The 20,410-nt window shown below is 37.8% G+C and overlaps 1 protein-coding gene across 2 annotated transcripts in view; it reads left to right on the top strand.

Annotated features, from left to right (window-relative positions):
* DAB1 (DAB adaptor protein 1) overlaps positions 1-13,511 on the top strand; it is a 269,541-nt gene extending 256,030 nt beyond the window's left edge. The window contains exons 16-18 of one of the 2 annotated variants that reach the window (XM_063298018.1): positions 1,093-1,191; positions 7,893-7,943; positions 10,047-13,511. In XM_063298018.1, coding sequence (XP_063154088.1) covers positions 1,093-1,176 — 84 coding nt within the window. In that variant the 3' untranslated portion in view covers positions 1,177-1,191; positions 7,893-7,943; positions 10,047-13,511. The remainder of the gene's footprint in view (positions 1-1,092; positions 1,192-7,892; positions 7,944-10,046) is intronic. The other variant, XM_063298017.1, reaches the window with a different exon arrangement.
* The last annotated feature ends 6,899 nt before the right edge of the window (positions 13,512-20,410 follow it).

Genomic DNA, 20,410 nt, shown 5'->3' with positions numbered 1-20,410 from the left:
TTTTAAGTTTAGCCCTGTCTAAATTGGGCTACCAGATCTGGCTTGCATAAATCAAGGTGACCACTGGTTGGCAGCAAAAATCCTGTCTCTTTCCTGCCATCAAATGGTTATCATTTGTTGTGTCGTTCTTTGGTCTGCAATTCAGATCACCCAGCGGCAGCTGTATCTATTAACTTGGTTAACCTTAAGATCCGTACCACTACCTAGACCTCATCACGGTTTCCTTAAACAGAAAAGGAAGTAGGATTTGAATGCAAAATAAAACACTATATTCCAGTTGCAGAGAAGAGAAGAGCTTCTCTGTATGTGCTTAGACAAGGAAAGAGATTAGTTGGTAGCCATACTTCATTTGCATTCAAATTCGGAATGTGTTAAAAGTTAAAATGGTTTTAGATAGATCCCAGGAGGAGGTACATATAATTACGACTATTTTAACTTCATAAAATGACACAAATAAAACTGGAAGATGATTTGAAAATAATATAAATATATATTATATTCATATAAAATAATATATTAAATCATAATAACAAAATAACAGAGGTTAGTGGCTCTGTTAAAAAATGTGCTACCTTAAAGAATTGATATTATATCCAAAAACTAAATTCCCCCTAAAAGTTGCCTGCCCACTGATAGCAGTTGTTTTACTTAATAATATTTACAATGCTAATGTTATCCACACACATATGGACTGAACTAAAACATCCCTTGAAAATTGGTTTTATAATCAGGATAGCAATTTCTATTTTCTTTCAGAATGATCTTATTTTTAAATATTAAAAAAATGTTCCCACAGACTGCAATTTTAGAGTGATTTCCCTTTGGGAACTTTTGAACATTATTCTATCATTCTCAAGGGCTGTCACCGGATTCCCCCACCCATTCCCAAAAGATGTTGCACACTTTCCCAGCAATACTATCATGGGGACTGAATAATCCCATAGAATCAGGGTCACGGATATTCTGTCCATTTTGGCCTTTCATCCCCAGTGGGTAACTCTGACGAAATGCATTGATGGCATGAAAATAACCTCTGATGTTGTTTTCCTTTCTGCTGTTGAAAAAAAAAGGTGTTATGTTCTTATATTCTAGCCTGATGGATCTCAGGCCTCCTCCAACAGTGATCCATTTGGTGAACCCATTGGTGATACTGTAAGTCCACAGGGCGATAGCTAGATAGCGCAGGTTGGGGTAGGTATCTGTCCTTCTCTCTGTCTTTTTCACTCACTCACTTTTCAGCCATTCCCTTTCACTATTGCTTGCCTTCATTTATGTGATTGCTATATGTGCAGAATTTTATTTTTTCACTTCACTACTTCTCGCACCATAATTCCATTTGCAGGTGATGTCAATATACTGACTTTTGAAATTACAGTATAATAGTAAGGGAAGCATGTGGTAAAGTGAAACTGGAGATCGTTATCATTAACCAGGGAGGAAACCATACATTTGTTGTCAGTCTCCAATTTCTGGTATTCATGATGAGTTATAAATATTCTATGCATTTATTAACTGTAATAGTTGGTTAAAATGACATAATCAAAATTGAAATATGCCTTTCCTCTCCATAGCCATATCAATGATCTCTTGAAAAGCTTATTACCTAACAGTTTGATCCAAATTTTATATTGATATATAAGTTGTTAATTCATGCTGCAGTCTTTCTATCATTTCCAACTACTGTTTAGGTATACATTTTCCATTACAAAATTTAAAGTGACATGTTGCTCAAATCATTAATAGCTCACTTTGCATGTTGATAGTTTTTTTTAATTGACCGTAACTGTTTTTATACTGGTGTATGTGTTTTGTCCGAATGATTGTGAAGCAGCAGTGCTTGTAAGTGTTGAACATTCCCATCTGATTTCAGTGCATTCTACTGTTGCCATATGAAAAATATTTACTTCGTACACTGTCCATCGTGATTTGAACAAGTTTGAACATAGTGTGATTTATTACTCCTCTCTTTGAATAAAGCATTTGAAGGAAATCAATAAAAATGAAGGAATTATTTTTAGTGCATAAAGTGTAGTGATTTCCAGACTTAAGAATGTGTATGTGCCGGGGGGGTAGCGGGTGGGGTGGGGATGTTGCTAATGTGTGACAACTGTCACAATATGTGAGTGCAGCAGGCTTTCCTGAACCACAGGTCCTTGAACTTTAGCCTTGAACCCCATCTTCTTCTACTGAAAACTACAGCCACTCTGGATGTGGGGGGAGGGAAAGAGGGCAAATGTTGAAACAAGTGATGCAACTTAGCTGGTATTTGATCTTTCTGATGAAATTGATGAAAATGCATCCACATCTGAAACTTTTGTTATCCCATTTTTGTTGCTTTGCCCAGCTGTTGCCAATCCTATCAACGGATTACTTTTTTTTCTAGTTTTAAGTAGCACAGTGCCAGTGCCAACCATTACTAGCTTTACATTGCCATAAGTTTTCGGAGGGCTTAAGTATGTAATCTAATTTACTTTGCTCCATGATGGCATTATGATTTTAAATTTGCCCACTACTGAACTATCTGAACTATTACCTCCCCCCCTCTCCCAGTTAGCCATTGTAACTGCATTAATAGAGAAAATATCCTTAAAAATCATGAGCAAAGCATTTGTTTGCTGCCTTTAATTCTGGCTTCTGAATGTGGAAGAGGAATTGCTAGTCTTTCCATTCTGAAATACATCAGTGGAAAAACTATTTTGAAACTTGTGTTTTGTCTTAATAATTATTAAACCTGTGAATTTGGAGGACAGAAGGGCACACTAATGCTTTACATTCTTGTGAGTGGATTTCCACTCACAGGATGCTCTTACTAGTGAAACGATAAAAGCAATATTTATCTATCTATCTATCTATCAAATTTCGCCACCACCCATCTCCCCCCAAGAGAAGGACTCTGGGTGGTTTACAACAAAGCTAAAAAATCAGAATACAATAAAACACATATAGCACATAACATATAAATATAAATACAAAATATAAATATAAAATGAGATCAAGATGGCAGTTAAAAGTTCTAATTCAATTCATACATATATGAGGACCACTTTAAGGCACCAGCTGTCCCCAAGAATGACTATCCGCCTTCCTGCCCCAAGCGAGATGGCAGAGCCAGGTCTTTAACTTTTTCTGGAAGGTCAGAAGAGAGGGGCTAGCCTTACCTGTGGGGGAAGAGTATTCCAAAGAGCGGGAGCCACAGCAGAGAAGGCCTGCTTCCTGGACCCTGCCAGACGGTATTCTCTTATAGATGGGGTCCATAACATGTCCTCTCTGCATGACCGGGTGGGACAGGTAGAGATAATGGGGATGAGATGGTCCCTCAGGTAGCCAGGACCCATGCCATATAGGGCTTTAAAGGTAATAACCAACACCTTGAATTGGACCTGGAAGCAAACTGGTAGCCAATGCAGCTCTTGCAACAAAGGTGCTACATGTTCCGATCTTGGGGCACCTAAAATTGCCCACATGGCAGCATTCTGGACCAGGTGTAGCTTCCGGATACTCTTCAAGGGTAGCTCCATGTAGAGCACATTGCAATAGTCTATATGGGAGATAACTAGGGCATGAGTGACTGTTTGGAGGGCCTTTCGATCCAGGAATGGGTGTAACTGGTGCACAATATGAAGTTGTGCAATGGCTCTCCTGGCCATGACTGCCACCTCCTCTTCAAGCAGGAGTCATGAGTCCAGGAGGACCCCCCAGATTCCTCATGGTGTCTGTTTGGGGCAGTGCAACCCCATCCAGAGCTAAAGATGGTAAATTCCTGGATACAGAGGAGCCCTTAACCCACAGCCACTCCATCTTACCAGGGTTCAGGTGAAGCCTGTTGTTCCCCATCCAGACCCCTACAGCCCCCAGACACCGAGAGAGGGCAGTCACAGCATCACTTACATCATCCAGTACAGAGATGTATAATTGGGTATCATCAGCATATTGATGATACCTCATCCCATGGTGACAGATGATCTCACCCAGTGGTTTCATGTAGATGTTGAAGAGGAGTAGACAGAATACCGAGCCCTGTAGCACCCCACAAAAGAGGGGCCATGGGTCAGATTTCTTGCTCCCTATCATCACCAATTGGGACCAACCCTGGAGGAAGGAGGTGAAGCAGCGCAAAACCACGCCACCCACCCCCAACTCCCTGAGTCACCCCAAAAGGATACCATGGTCGATGGTATTGAAAGCTACTGAGAGGTCAAGAAGAGCAAGGATGGATACACTGCCCCCATTCTGCTCCTGCCAGAGATCATCCATAAGTGCGACCAATGCTCTTTCCATCCCATATCCGGGCCTGAAACCTGACTGGAAGGGGTCTAGATAATCCATTTCATCGAGAATCCTCTGGAGCCACTTTCTCAACCACCTTCCCTAAGAAGGGGAGGTGGGAGACTGGATGGAAATTGTCCAATACAGTCAGGTCCAGCGACGGTTTCTTGAGGAGGGGGTGCACCAGCGCATCCTTAAAGGCAGCCAGGAATACCCCCTCTCTTAAGGATGAATTCACCATCGCCTGGACCCAACCACACATCACCTCCCGGGCTGCCTTCACCAGCCAGGAGGGACATGGATCTAATTGACAAGTGGTGGCATTTATAGCCCGAAGGATCCTGTCCACTTCCTTGGGCCCAACAGGATCAAACCATTCCCAGATAACCAGGTAAGTACGATCCCCAGGCATCTCCACAGACCATGCATCATACTTGGAATCCAACTTGGAGCGGATCTGAGCGATTTTATCCTGCAGATGCTCAGAAAACATCTCTGCACAGCCCTGCAGGTGGATCACTGAGCCCACCTTTCCCAAAAGGGGTTGAATAACCTTAAACAGGGCCACTGGGCGGCATTCTGTGGATGCAATAAGAGCGGAGGAATATTGACATTTCACCGCTCTTACCGCCACAAGGTAGGCCTTAATAGCGGCTTTAGCTTGTGATCAGTCGAAATCAGTCCTTGTCTTCCTCCAGCGGCACTCTAGATGTCTCTTAACCCTCTTCAGAACCCTCAACTCCTCTGTAAACCACGGGGATTGTCAGGTTCAATTGGACAAGAGAGGTTGCATAGGCGTGATCCTGTCCAAGGCCCCCACCGCCTCCTTATTCCAGGAAGCAACCAGGGCCTCTACTGGACCATGCAGCAGATCCTTGGGTATAACCCCCAGCTCCCTCTGAAACCCTACTGGGTCCATCAGTCACCAGGGGCAGCCCAATCAAATGGGTCCTGCCTCCCTGCAGAGGAGGGCAGCATAGGAGAATCTCAAGGTCACCAGGGCATGATCTGACCATGACAAAGGGGACAGCTGTAACTCTCCCTTCAGATCATGTTGCCACTGTTCTGACAAGGAAACCAAGTCTGGTGTGAGGCCACTGTCCCAAGTTGGGTCCCGAATAATCTGGGACAGGCCCATGGCCACCATGGTGGCCATGAACTCCCGAGCCACCTCCAAGGCACACCCCAGGGATGGCAGGTTGAAGTCCCCCAGAACCATAAGTCTGGGGAACTCCACTGCCAACCCTGAGACAGCCTCCAGCAACTCAGGCAGGGAGGTTGCCATGCAGCAGGGAGGCTGGTCCAGCAGCAACACTCCCAACTGTTCTCAGAGCCCAACTTGAAAAACGGGGTCTCACAACCAGCCACTTGTGGATCAGTGCCCCTGAAGGCCACTAGAGATTCCTGGATGACAACAGCCACCCCTCTTCCCCTGCCCTGGAGTCTCGGCTGGTGCCATACCGTAAACCCGGCCAGTCCCATCTCCAAAAGGGGTACCCCTCCTTCCGGGCCCAGCCAGGTCTTGGTAATACATGCCAGGTCTGCCTGCTCCTTGTATGCTACCTTTTTGCAGCCTTCTTGGGCTGATAAAGAGCTTGCCTGGAGGTTGGGATTTTTATGAATAATGAGGGAGTGGTCTTGGGAAACACAGTGAGTATCAAGAAATAAATACTTCCTCACATCTATTGGATCCTGGTTCTTTCTGTAGAGGAAAGTAGACTTTCTGTTCATGGAAGAGACACTCTAGATCAAACTTCCAGTTTCCTAACAACTTTATGATAATTTACGTGCAAGAATAAACTGTCATTCCCCATTTGGTTTTAGATTTGCTCCACGTTGTTTGTGATCTTGTTTATACTCATTCTATCTGTTTACACCTGATAATCCTTAATGTCATGTATTTTCAATGTTATTAGCATTTCTTTTCTTTTAGTATCTTAAAATCTTTGGGTATTTTTAGTAATTGGGTGCTTTATCAGTTGCCAATTCCTAGATTGTTTTACTCTTCTCTACTTACAGTCTTAAACAGAAGCTTTGCAGCTTGGATTCCACAGCTATCCTTTTAAAAAATAACAACAGATCTCTTATAGCCAAATCTGGAATCTACTCATAAATGAAATCTTTCCCTTGGTTTGTTTTTCAAAGCAGAAGCTGGGAAAGTTGTCTGAATACATGCACCGAAATTACAAGAGCTGTTCTTGGATAACATTATCAATTTCTAATTCATTGTATGGCACACCATATAACAATTGTATGCTTTTATTGTTTCTTAACATGTTCTTGTTTCATCTAAAGTTTATCCTGCATATTTATAGCCATCATGAAAAATATGCAGCATTTTATTCTTTTGTCCATCAAGCCAAAGCAAGAGTTTTATAATATGGGAGATCTTCACATTTTGTGTGTCAGATCCTATCAGGATTTTTAACGTAAGACCTGGACCCCAGCAGTAATTAGCACCCACCGTTAGAGTGCGTCCTTGATATTTTTTCATTAGCTACTGCTAAAACTGCCACTAGGCAGAGAAAGAAGATAAAATCTATGATACTATTACACATCTTTAGACCTGGTTTTTCTTACTGAAAGAAGGCTTGTCACCTGTAGGATAGACTCTAGTCTTTTACTTTACTTGTCTGTGAACCTGTTAGAGGAGTTGTACTGGTTAAACAAAGTTAATCATAAAAGTAATACTGTTCCAAAGTTTCTAATTTCTCCAAAGCTTTCTTCCCTTCTGAGAAAAAGCTTTAATTTCTTTTTAAAGCTTGTAGTGTATTTTTTCCTATCTTTGTCTCCGCAGCCTCCCTAATTGCCCACCTCCGCATCTATAAAAATACTTAATTAACCACTACATAAAGCAAGATCCCTTTACTACGAAAATATAGGAAAGGGCTGCCATTGTATCAAGCTCTTTAGGAGAATATGGACTGTAAAAAGATACTTCCTCTTTTAGACAGAGGTGCTATTCCCTTGAGCTTCCTTATCTCCTTTCTCTGCTGTGAAATATTTTCCTTCTGACTGGGTGATTAGGAAATACAGTAGAAGACTTATTTTCTCAGCTTATTTTCAGCTTATTTTTCAACCAGCCAGAAGGAGAACATTCTGCTAAATATCTGCATAAACATGGACAATCCTTTGGAGAACTGCAACTTTAAGTTCATTATATAAATCTATTCTGCCATTCTCGTTACATTAGTAAGAAAAATCCATCTATCCTACAGTATACATGTCCTTTATCTTAATAAAGAGTACTAGTATAAGCAGATCAGATACATCACATCCATTATCTATTTAAGTTGCTTAAGTAGAATTTCCTTGGAATAATAATAGTGAATGCAACATGTTCACTAGTTTGAAAGCCAACCAGTATAAAAGTTTTGAATTATCGTTTTGAGGCTGATACCTTAGGAAAAATAATGAGAGGCAGAGGAAAACTTGAAAAAAGAGAAATGTTTCTTATTTATGCCAGACAGACGTGACAATGGAGTATGTGATCATAGTAGCAGAGATTTGTTAGGAAATACGTTTCTTGCAAAAGCTATGAAGAATATTAAATTTTGAACATAAAAATCAACTGATACTCTGGAATAATTTTTCCATGTTCAATTTTGTTTAATATTTTCCTCCAGTGTCTTATTTGAATCTGCATTTACTGTAACACAGAGCTACTGAACAAATTGGTTAGTATTAATATGGTTTTTCTATTTTACAGTTTATTGGCAATTCTTACTTTTGGAAAAGATGAAAACTTTAATTTTACTCTTTGGAACTTCCTAAATGTCAAACACAATTATAGTGTCATTTTTCTAAGTTTATTAATATTGATGTTTAATAACATTTTACAATATGCTGATCTAGTGGACAGATCTTCTATAATCACAGTTATTTCCATCTATATATTAACATTGTTCAGCAACATTCTGAACAATAATTTTTGACAGTTTCTACTTGCTTCTAAAGCTGTATTCATCAAGAACTGTTTGCATGGAGAAGAGTTAATTGGATCTTTTTTGGGGAGGGGGAGAAATAATGAAACCTTTGTTCCAGGACAGGGGTTTTCAAACATTTTCAGGCCATTGAACCTGTTAGTTAAAAAGAAAACTTCCTGTACCCCTCATCAAGACACAAAACTTTAGTAATAGAAAATTGGTCATGCTTGAGTGAACATTTTTTCCCCTTTTAGTCTATCATGGAACACAATTAAGTTCTCCTGGAGCCCTCAGGTTCTGCGGAACACAGTCTGAAAATCTTGTTCTATGGGATAAAATTGAGATTATCCCAGAAAAGAGTAGAAGAGCACTTAAAGAGGCAAAATCCAATTTCTTTTAGTACTTTAGTAAAGTGGCCAGGGGTTTTTTTTGTCTGTAAGCGAAGTCTGTAAGCAAAATCTATAAAGGAGATTACTACTTGCTGTCTTGGACAAGTACCTCTATTCAAATACTCTCTGTGCAGTGATTCACTATTCCTTATTAGTTTGTAGATTCATAAAGATTGGATTTAATAAGTGTATCTTGTTTATTATTGAAAGATGTGAGTGAGATGCAAAATTTGCTACCCTTGTACCTACTCATAGGTTGTTTAGATTACAGCTCAGAAAGCACAAGTCTACTCAAGAAGAGAAGTACTGTATTATCATCAGTAGAAATTCTTAAAGAATAAGCGAACAGGATTTATGCAACTATACACAGAAAAATAGGACTTGCATTGCATCAGAAAAAAAAATCCAAATGACAGATACTCTTTAAAAAAAAAAATTGTGAGTAAGCTTCCAAGTTCTCCAGAATCTTCACTGCTTGCATTAATAAATTACTAAAACCAGATGGGACCAAACCTGTCAGTGCTGTATCTTAGAACAGCTTCCCACAACCAGGTACCTTCCAGATGCATTGGACTTTCTCATAACTCCAAGGCTAGCATGGTTGCCAGCAATTATAGAAACCCAAATCCAATTTATCTAGAAGTCTGGCTTAGGGTATGTTCTCTGCATTGCACTAAGATTTCCTAAGATAATGAGATACTGATTTTAGTTTACTGTAACGATTTACCAAATTGTATATTGCTGCTTCACGTTCATTAAAACTTCTTCACATTGCTTGACATTTGCATAATCAATACTTGCCAACATTTGTAATGCACTTCGTCTATCATAGTTTTGAAACATCAGAGTTAAAATTACTGAAGTCTTGAATTTATATTGTATTTTGGAATTCTAATGAGATATTTATTCTGTTTTTAATTCTGGTTGTTTTTATTGTTTTTTACTCTGTTTTAACTGTTAGCTGCCCAGAGTCATGTACTGTATATGAGATGGGCTGCCTACACATTTATTGAACAAACAAACAAACAAACAAACAAATATTTTGTGTGTCAGCCTTGTTTTAGACATCATTCTGAACTCAATAAATCATGCTTGTATTGTAAACCTGGGTGAAAAAGATAGGATGGAATAATTTTAAATCTAATACCAACAATATATTAGCATGAAAGCACATAGTTTAAAATGTTAAATATTATACTGAGTCTAGGAAAACAATTTATTCCTGCAACTGAGTTTTTAACAAATACCAGTAGTCTAGAGTGATTGGTTTTTTGTTTTTTTTTAAAAATGTCTTTTTGGATATTATCATAATTCAAAACTATAGGATTGTGTGAGAGAGAGAGAGACAGTTTGTGTGTGTGCGTGTGTGTGTTTATATCCAACTCTAGCTATGTCCTGTGGTCTGCTGTTCACATTCAAATGACTAGAAATATCTCTATTCATTCTCTCTTTCTATTGTTCCTAGGAAAGAGAACCACTCTATGCCCAGATCAACAGACCTAAGACCTAAGAAATAGCATTGACCCACACTCGTGGCACTTCAAGACTCAAATGAAAGCTACAGTCTTGACAGGCCTTTGGCTCCTCCTCCTCTCCTCCTCCTATTATTATTATTAATATTTAGTTATCCCAGTTGATCAAGGATAATCACATCACTGGATTAATTCAACGAACAAGATGTTTTGGCGACTCTGCTTGGCAGAACATTGCTTTTCTTTTTCTTAGTTTTTAAAATCCTACTTTCCTAGAGGAAAAAATGCCCATCTGCATTCCTGCAACTTTGAACTATCCAAACACCTTTTCTTCTTGTCACCTTTTGTTGTTTCTAAGACTCCACATAATGAAAATAGGTGATCCAAATCTATTAGATCACAACTCGTTGTTTTATAGTACAGAAACACAGAGAAAACAAACACATCACAGTCACCGGTTATTGAGCTACACAGCCACACATCTGAGGATATGGTCACTTTTTTACTGCCATCACAAACTGATCCTTCTGCATTTTCACCCATTATGCCAGCCTATAACAGCATATATGAAAGAAAAGTATTCAAGTGTTTCGTTTCCCCTCCGTTACTTAAAAACTGGTGACAGACACTAGCAGCAGAATGCCTCCAGTGAAAATAATTCTTAACTTGAAGTCATGGAATCCCATTCCACCAATCATCTATTTTGATTGAATATGTTGCCAAATGGACCTTTTAATTTTCAGTATAACAAAGAGATGAAATGCTGCTTTTCTGTTTTGAATACTACTGCTATGAGAAGAGAAGGACATCGGATCTTTTGATGGAAAAACAGACTGTGTGTTATTTCCTAGGGAACTCTTGAAACAAAAGATCAGTAAAGGATATTTTTTATTTCTTTGATATCTTGCTGCTGTGATGCTATGCAGACAAGTGTTTTTTTCTTCTCTGTGTGCCATTTTTGAAGAGGAAAAAACTGTTTGCCAAATACTTCTACATCTGGATTTGATTCGGTTGGACTTTAATAACAGGATGGAGATGGCATGAATTTTGAAATAATGAACTTATTCTGCGATCAAATTGTTCATCTTTATCACTTTTTGTACATCAGAAAAATTCAAATGGGATTTTTATTTTATAACTTGAAATTTAAAGAAAAAAAATCTTACTGTTAAAACTCTTTCAATGTTTAAGGGGAAATGGCTTTAAAGAGTCCAAATGAAAATTGCCAGGTTTTGTTTTGTTTTGTAAATATAAATGTTAGGAGATTTTTTTTTCATGATGCCATCACGCAGTAGGGAAGGTAGTAAATGATGGTATTTCGAAAGCGTGGAAACCCCCATTTTGTGGTCCTTGTATCACGTTTGTTTGGTTTTGTTTTCACATACTTATAGTTAGTGGGCTAAAGCTTAAGTGCATTTCCCAACAGCAATTTTGTTGCCTGAAACTAGCTAGGTTGATGGAGATCCCGTAATCCTATGATCTTGCTTTTATAACATAACTATTATTACCTACTTTACATTTTTGGAGAAAAATCACATTTCATACCCATTTCCTAATTTAATAAAAGCTGTTTACACACCACAGAAGCAAGTTTTTTAAAACTGTTTTTTTTTTAATATATTTATGAAAGAAAAGTGCAGTGTTTGGTTTCTATTCTTCGCACATGATTTGCATAAAGAATCTATATATTTTTGCCCTACAGAGAATTGTTATACAGGTCAGATATGTTTTCCTGATGTTCCTATGCAGATTACAATATATTGAACTTTAGTGGTTTAGCACTAAAAAAAGAAGAGTTAAATAATTCAAATGATGACTTGTTTCAAGGATTATGCAGATTTTGTTTTTAAAATCAAAATACCAATATGCTTGTTTTCTCCTTTGATTGTATAGGCCTGGAGTTATATTTCATGCATTTTAATGATTAAAGCATTTTACAAGAGTAGCTGAAAACTGGTGATTTGGTGATATTGAAACTGAACTTAATATTTCCAGTTGGTTTTTTCGAAGTAGGTACTGAAGCAAAATGTGTGTTGAACAGTCAATGAACTATAGGCTTTAATATCAGTGCAGATCTAATGTACTTTTCCAGTCATTTCCTTTCTGTAGTCCTTTGGTGTGCAACTTTCTTTCAGTAAAAGACTCCATGTGAATTTTTCCAAACATGAGTGGTGATGTGAGAGAGGAACAAAGGCAAAAATGAGTCCGATTAAAGCAGCAAGTAGTTGTGCCCAAAACAAAAATTAACATTTTTCTTAAACCCCAGTCATTTTTTTTTTCATTTCCCCTTTCCCCAGCCTGTTTTTATCCAACCTGGAAATCAATTTAATTTAACTTTAACTTGCTTACCATACATCTGTGAAAGGTGAAGATGGCCTGGGCCTGCACATGTCCTCTCCCAGCCCAAAATATTCATCCATGTTGTAGTCATTGTCAGGATCTCTGTGGCAAATTTGCATCAGAATAAAAATGCAAAAAGCTATCTCTTTTGCAACATATACATCTTAAGTTTGTTTGTTTTGGACCTAAGCAAGAAGATGACATCATTTGAAAGGACATTTCTTTATAAAAAACCTTTGAAATATTGATTTATGGTCAGTAGTAAGATCTTTCTAAACTAAGGTTTTATCTAGAAATATTGAAATACAAACATACAGAATTTCAAATATTCATTCACAGGTATTTGTAGGATGGTGTGGACTTTCATTCAGTTCATTGATGATGGTTGGTGTTACTGGGTTCCAAAGGACTTATCAAGATAGGAGAAGTCTACTTAACCAATACAGTATGTATCTATAAAAAGAAATAAAACTGAGATTTCAGACTTAGAATTCATAAGGAAATTTGCTCCATACAAACCACAAGGCTTTTCTTGAGATAAGACGTCCCATAATTAACTTATCCAACATTAGATTATTCCTTTTTACCATAATCTAGAAGAAAAACAATATGGAAGCCTGCACTATACAAGTATTGTAGATAGGAAATATATCTACAGGAACCCTGCTTATTCTTCACTAGCACTAAGCTTGTCACTTTAAACTTTAAACCAGGGAATTCCATCCCCATCCTGTCCTATTTCCAATAGTTTCTTGATTCTTATGTTATTACAATATTTTGATTCATTGTCGTCATTCAATTGCCTGATGAAATCTATGATTGAATAATGTACTGGGCACATTCTTTGCAAAGTTGTTTACTCTCTACTTTGATTTGTTTGATTTTTGTGTTCTCACGTGTTTGTTTTTTAATAGAAGAAAGATGAAAATGACTGTTTTACAGTACATTTCTAGATCTACTTTAACTTTACCTCAGAGGAAAACCATTTGTTAACATTTGTTGAACATCTTCTTTCCCCTTATGTATAATGCATTCATAAGAAGAAATTTTTAGAGATTTTCCATTGATTTCTGTAAGACACCATGTAATACTGTTACAAATAAAAATGTTTAAAATCATGTGTATTCCTTTCTCTTATTCTTATGCAAGTTGAATATAATAGAAGAATGCAAAGCTGGGCATTTCTGTTTCTTTCACTGCAACTGCAATACATAATATTGTGCTTTCTTGAAAAGCTTTCATTTGAGGTTTATGACCAGTTCCTTGTGTGTCCCACCATTTTCATCTTACAGTTTTTTTCCAAGAGAGAGAGCAAGAATTAAATGTTTGGTAAGCCAAATATTCATCAAAAGCCAAACTGAGTTTGATGTTGTGACTCCTGAAGAAGTAGATAGGATTCTCTTCTCTATTAGCACAGCCATCTGTTGTTAGGTCCAGGCCCTTCCTGGATGGTTAAAGCTGCCTGGCAGGTGACCTGTGATTGGGTCGAAGTGGTGGTGTTAGTTTCCTTGTAAAAGTAGTCCTTTTAGCCCTAAAGGAGACTTTTGGGTATCCTCTCTGAAGAAACCATAGTTGGACCCAATAGCCCTGGACAACTATTGTCCAGTCTTGTCCTCTTTATCACTCTCAGACCTTAGTAAATCATGGAGATTTTTTTATCTTTGAAATAAAGAAGAATGTTTTGGACCAATAGCATTTAAACACCTAAGCTGTCTCCATATTCAACAGTTCATCAAAGGCTTCATCAGTATCACTGATGGACAAGGTGCAAGAATCCTCAAGTGCATTCAGGAAACCATCTGTGCCCATTAGATGCTTGAGTTGGACCATGTTAAGTGGTTCTCTCTCCCTGCAGAAATATGTATCGGCCGCTAATGAAAAACAGTTATAATGGTTTTCATATACTTTATAAAACTTCAATTACTGCAATGGATTACTCATTTTACTTTCTACTTAATCCATAGATTTAAACAAAATCAGTGTCCCTACAGAATTATTCAAAGAATTATAACATGATTTGAACATGGTGGACAGAAATTAGGGTTTTTGCCTTGAATTAGTGATGAGTGAGATCAGTAACTGTGCAATATCAAATTTTTGTTTTACAAATACATGTTTTGTAAAAATATGTATGTCTTCAGTGAAGTGCAGTTTTGTTCCCATTGTTTACAAAATGAATTGTGTGAAAACTAGATTATATACATCATATGACTTTTCTATCTTTCCATGAGACAGTGAGAAATAAGGCAAGATACCCTATAGTGATTCACTGATTAGCAGGAACATTATCTGTGTTCTTGTGAAAATCTCCTGCTGGACAAAAGGTTATCAGACTCATTAATGAAACATATCTGGCAATTAGGTTTCTTTCCTCCAGTTCCAAATCGTCTTATCTCCATGGAAATGTTTGTCTTGCAGCCCATCTATCAAGTACAAAATAGTTTTATCAGCAAACTGAAACAAATGGCAGATTCAAAAGGTATGTCTTTTGGAGGCATTAGCAGTGGAATCTCTCTTTGTAACTTAAGTTGACCAGTAATAGATCACTGTGATCCTAAAAATGAATGCAGATAATTGGTTAAAGGGGCAGGGGGGAAATCGTGAGACAGTTGAGAAGAGCAATTATGTTATATATCCATAAAGTAACAGCAGTTCAGGCCACTGGAGGCAATCTGATTCACTTCACCAAAGCAAGTATGCCATCCAATCTGTAGCAATTTGGATGGCCTTGAACCTTCAGCATGCATCAATGGGACTCAAGCAAGGTGCAGCTTGGAATCCCTGGGCCAGGAGCTCCTCTAGGACATGCCGATAAGCTTTGGCCAGCCAGTGGTGAAGGGATGGCTGAAGTAGCATCATCAGACTGCATCCCCAGGGCATGTTGGCCAGGACAGCCAGTTGGTGCAGAAGGAGGTGGGAGAGGAGCATTCCCTGAGATATCCTAGTTGAGGGGGAGGAGCAGGAATGATGGCAGGCATGACAGCACTTGCAGTTTGCCTCCCCCTTGTAACCTGCTGACCAAAGGTTGCAATGACTACAGCAAAGAAAGGTATTAGGAAAATTGGCAAGAGGTGTGAGTTGGCTGGTCAGGTGGGCTGGGCTTGAATTCATGTGTGACAATAATAGTAATTTTTTAGCAAGGCACTAAAGAATTCAATGTATGGGCTGGTAGAAAGGCCATGTGGAAGAGGAGGAAAAAGAGTGGCAAGATGCACTAGCCTAGCCTTCTTTGCCCATAAGACCTTGCTGGTTTTTTCTCAGGTGAAAGATGGAACAATCAAGTGTTCCTGGCTTCAGTTCAGCTGGACCACAACCCACCCACTGGTCTGATTGAACTTCCAACCACAATGTGTTTGTTTCATGCATGAAACAAAACACACTTTCAGTTCTTGTATGCCGCTACAGGTGACTGCTGTGCCATGGCCCATAATCAGGGTTAGTAGGAAGCATAGTACAGCAGAGACTCACATATTGCTCATCCCTTGACTAGTTCAAGTGAAATCTATATGTGTAATCTGTTCAATCCAGTCACCACTATTTTATGCTCTCATGGTTGTGAACCAAAGTAGGTATAACCATTAGTTAATATTCTGTGATACCATTTCACTAGAACATATACTACCTAGTCCAGTTTCTTGAAAAATGAGTTTGCAAAACAGGCTTTGGATTTTCTACCTCATTCTTAGAATTTTGTTTACAAATTCTTTTCTGAGCTTTTTGTTCCAAAGTAATGGGTATTGTAGTTTTGTGCTACACAGCTCACCATAAGCCTCCCTGGGTGTCCATGCCTTCTGATATAAAAAGTCCAAGGGGATTTCTTTCTTCCTGATGTTTCCTTTTGGCATTTAGTTGCAGTAGTTGGTGGTAGAACAATAGTAGTTTCTCACTAATATAACTGCACAACCTTTTTTTTAAATAACTTCCATTAGTTGGCAAGTTTGAAATTCCATTTCATAGCTCCCTTAGACCCCTTAACCAGACATGGCTAAATTTAATTAACCTGCATTACACCTATGAGAAGTTTTGTTTTGTTTTGTTTTGAAAAAAAAAAGTTATTTTCCCTTAAGTTGAATAGGTATAGTAGAAACATACAGAATAAAATTTGGCACTTTGGCTATTGCAGCTATCCAGTGTTGGTTTTCACTGTACCCTTGGTATACATTCAGGACAATGAAATATTCTGCACACATCAGAAAATATATATAATTTGAATATAAGGTGCTGATTTGTTACCACCCTACACTCATCCTGTCATCAAACTCAGTGCTGGGTTTCTTTCTTCTTTTCTGTATCTATATTCTCAATTACTAATGCATGCATTTGACAGGGAGGTCCACAGACTTTTCAGTAAATATTTATTTTTGCAGTAATGATTAATAAGAGAAACTGTTCACATCAGAAGTTAAGCCACATTCAGAAAAATCTTTCTTAGCCACTAGACCAATGGGACTGAAAAGAGACAAACTCTTTGGAAGGTCCAAAATAACTTGTTTAATTATTAGTCTTTTTTGAACAGAGATGAAGGGAAAAGGTTCATGTGAGACCATCAGCTGATAAACCAGTTGACAGATTTTCTTGAATGCTTCCCATACTGGACTGGCAGATGTGACACATGTTCTGTCTTAATTGGTTGACACTTAAGTTACTTATTCTTGTAGAAGAGCAAAAGGCAGTGATTTGTTTTTCAACTTCTTATCTCTATGGGACAAGTTAAATTGGATGCACTTCAGTACAAGTACATCTATGAGCAACAAGATATTTGGGGGGTGGGGGTAGAGAGTTGTCCTTGGCAGATATTATTTAAGCAACTCTTTCCTATGTATTGTGGAATATAGTAATTACTATTAGTAATTATTTTAAAGGAAATACTTTGCTCTTTCATCGTCAAACAATTTTACACCTTAGAAATAAATGATTAGACCATTCACACATAAAAACAGGAATGTACAAAATATCAAATTATTCCAAGCATTCAAAACAAAATGCCCAGTGTTCAAGGCAAAACTGGGTGTTTTCTTTCAAATGGTTTTAGACATTCTGCCAAAGAGAAAGTGGAGTAACTGTCCAAGACACTGGTAGTCCAAACCAACTGACATCTATGATATAATCTACAGGAAAAAATGACTAAGGAGATTATTTCAAATTTTATAAAATATTTTAAAATTTTCCATAGAAATAAAAAAAAATAAGCAGGTTTTTGCAACTTGCATAGAACTTTTTTTTAAAAAAAAGTCATGATCAGAATCATCGTCATTATTTCTCTCTCTCTCTCTCTCTCTTGATATTAGCAGCCTATTTTTTGTAGGCTGAGCAGTTAAATCTAGTGCCTGGCTGAAAAATGTTCCAAAGGTTGCTGCCTTTTTTTTAACCAATTCTTATTAAATTTTATGAAATGGAATATACTTTTGAAAAAGAAAAAAAGTGAAACATTCTTGTAGATAAAGCATATTGCTCTTGCACTTATGAGTGCAATAGGCACATGTTAATATTTCATGTTTCATTTTACAATCATTTTTTGTTGTAATCAACCAATTCACTTGTATCCTACATTTCAATCAAATTCTAAAGGAAAATATGAGACCTAATATTGGACTTTTTAGGTAGTGGTGCTTCTGTCCCTGATAATTTCTTATTCCCTTACAGCAGGGGTTCTTAACCTGGGGTCCATAGGCCCACATATAGATTTCATAGGGTCCATGAGCCCAAAGTCAGCCCTGTTTATACCTTTTATATTATGCATTTAAATACATTTTTCTGAGAAAAGATCCATAGGTTTCATTAGCCTCTCAAAGGAGTCCATGGCGTGAAAAGGTGAAGAAGCCCTGCCTTGGTGAACATCCAACTAATTTCTCCATCCACAAAATTGGTAGGGAATTTTGAAATCTCATTTCTTCTGAATAGCTGAAAAATGTTCCAAAAGTTGCTGCCTTTTTTTAAAACCAATTCTTATTAAATTTTATGAAATGGAATATACTTTTGAAAAAGAAAAAAAAAGTCAAACATTCTTGTAGATAAGGAGTTTTGCATCCATGTGGATTTCTCACTCAAGGGAGACATGCTGTATCTATTCAAAAGAAAATCCAAATAAAAGGAGTTATGTTCAATCAGATCATAGGTAGCATTCTATCCATCCCAAATAATGCCTTTACCTCTATAAATTTTAAAGGTGTCCGCATGGATGGATTTCATTACACTTTATAGTACTGAATTTCACATTTAACATGAGCGTTTATGAGTTTTTCCCAATTCAGCTTCATTGAATGATTCCAGATTCTAAGGTTTACAAAATACCTTTTAATAGGAAGGAAGGAAGGAAGGAAGGAAGGAAGGAAGGAAGGAAGGAAGGAAGGAAGGAAGGAAGGAAGGAAGGAAGGAAGGAAAGGAGGGAGGGAGGGAGGGAGGAAGGGAGGAAGGAAGGAAAGGCCTTCTGTCCAGTGCTTTGTTTGGAAATGTATCCATCAGTTCTGATAAGATCTGTCTGTAGAAGTGAATTTCCTCCAAAAAGCAAATTGTTTTCCTTGTGATTGTTTTCCTTGTGATTGTTTTCCTGATTTTCTTCAGCTGTGGCAAGCATTTTGTAAATAGTCAAGCCCTCTGGTAGCCATCTTTTTAGAGCACTGACAATATGTTCTTTTAATCCCACAACTGCTTCGGAATCTTTGGTGAGGACACTGTTAAACAGCTTTTAAAGTTGAAGTGGATCATATTTACCAGATCATCTGGTCCACATATTTTAACATTCTCACAGAACTCTAGAAGGCTAATCAGATAGGGCTTATCTTTGCAAAAGTCTATTGATTCTTCTTCAGCACAGTTAGCCATACACTTCATAATCTTGTATTATTATTATTATTATTATTATTATTATTATTAATTGCATGGCATAGCAGTGGTGTTCATGCTGCTTTTTCTTGCTGGGAAATCCTTGTGAGGTCCAGCATCCAGATGTGTAGACCATTTAGCCATGACAAGTCATGTTGCACAGGGTGCACCACAAGGAGGCTAGTCTACGTTGCACCGAGTTCGGCTGACAGAGAGTGACTGGCCCAAGGTCACCCAGCCAGCTTTCATGCCTAAGGCGGGACTAGAACTCACAGACTTCTGGTTTCTAGCCCAGCACCTTAACCACTAGACCAAACTAGCTCTCATATTAAATAATGTTTAAGGATTAATGTTGATTAATTGTGATTTAACATGGATTAAAGGGTTGCAGTTATTTACATCCTCTATAAAGCACATTTTAAGAAACTCTTATCTTGTCCATTTCCCAATCATGGCCAATCTTAGAGACATGCTATTTTGTTAGAAGATAAGCAATTTCACATTTCAGTTATTTTAAACCCTCAGATGGATACAATCTGGACCTGGTGGTTTGTTTCTTCTCAATTTGTCAATACCAATGTCACTACTATTTTCATCAACTCCTGAGATACCAGCTGTGGTGCTGATATCAGTGCTACATTTTTTGAAGTGAAGATAGATGCAAAGAATTCATTCAGTTTCTCTGTAATCGTTTTATCTGTTTTTCACCAAGCCGTGAATTCCCTTGTCTTCCAGCAGCCCAAATGACTCACAAGCTGGTTTCTGGTTTCTTGTGCAAAGATTTTTATTTTTACGTATTTGTTTTGTGTTATGGGCAACATGCTGTTGAACATCTTTTTAAAAATCTCTTTCCAGCTTGGACAATGAAGATATCAACAATTAAATTTGTACCCTGCCTTTCTGCTTACAACAATAATACAAAATGAAATACCCAGCAATTAAAATCAATATTAATATTAATATCTTTCAGATAATTTAACAAAAGCTTGGTGAAAGGAAAGCATTAAAAAAAATGGGAGAATTGAAGGAAGGCACCAAGGAAGACAGTCCATAGCCTGGGAGCTACGCAGAGAAGGTCCTCACCTGTATAGCAGATAGATCAGCTTCTTCCAGTTGCAGCAGCTTCTAAGAGACCTTCCTGATTAACTTACCACCAAGCAGATTCATGGTGGATTTCTCTAGCGCTAGTATGTAT

The sequence above is a fragment of the Candoia aspera genome, chromosome 3, assembly GCF_035149785.1.
Source record: "Candoia aspera isolate rCanAsp1 chromosome 3, rCanAsp1.hap2, whole genome shotgun sequence".
Lineage (NCBI taxonomy): Eukaryota > Metazoa > Chordata > Lepidosauria > Squamata > Boidae > Candoia > Candoia aspera.
Note: the sequence above shows the minus strand (reverse complement) of the source record. Positions and strands in the feature narration are given on the sequence as shown.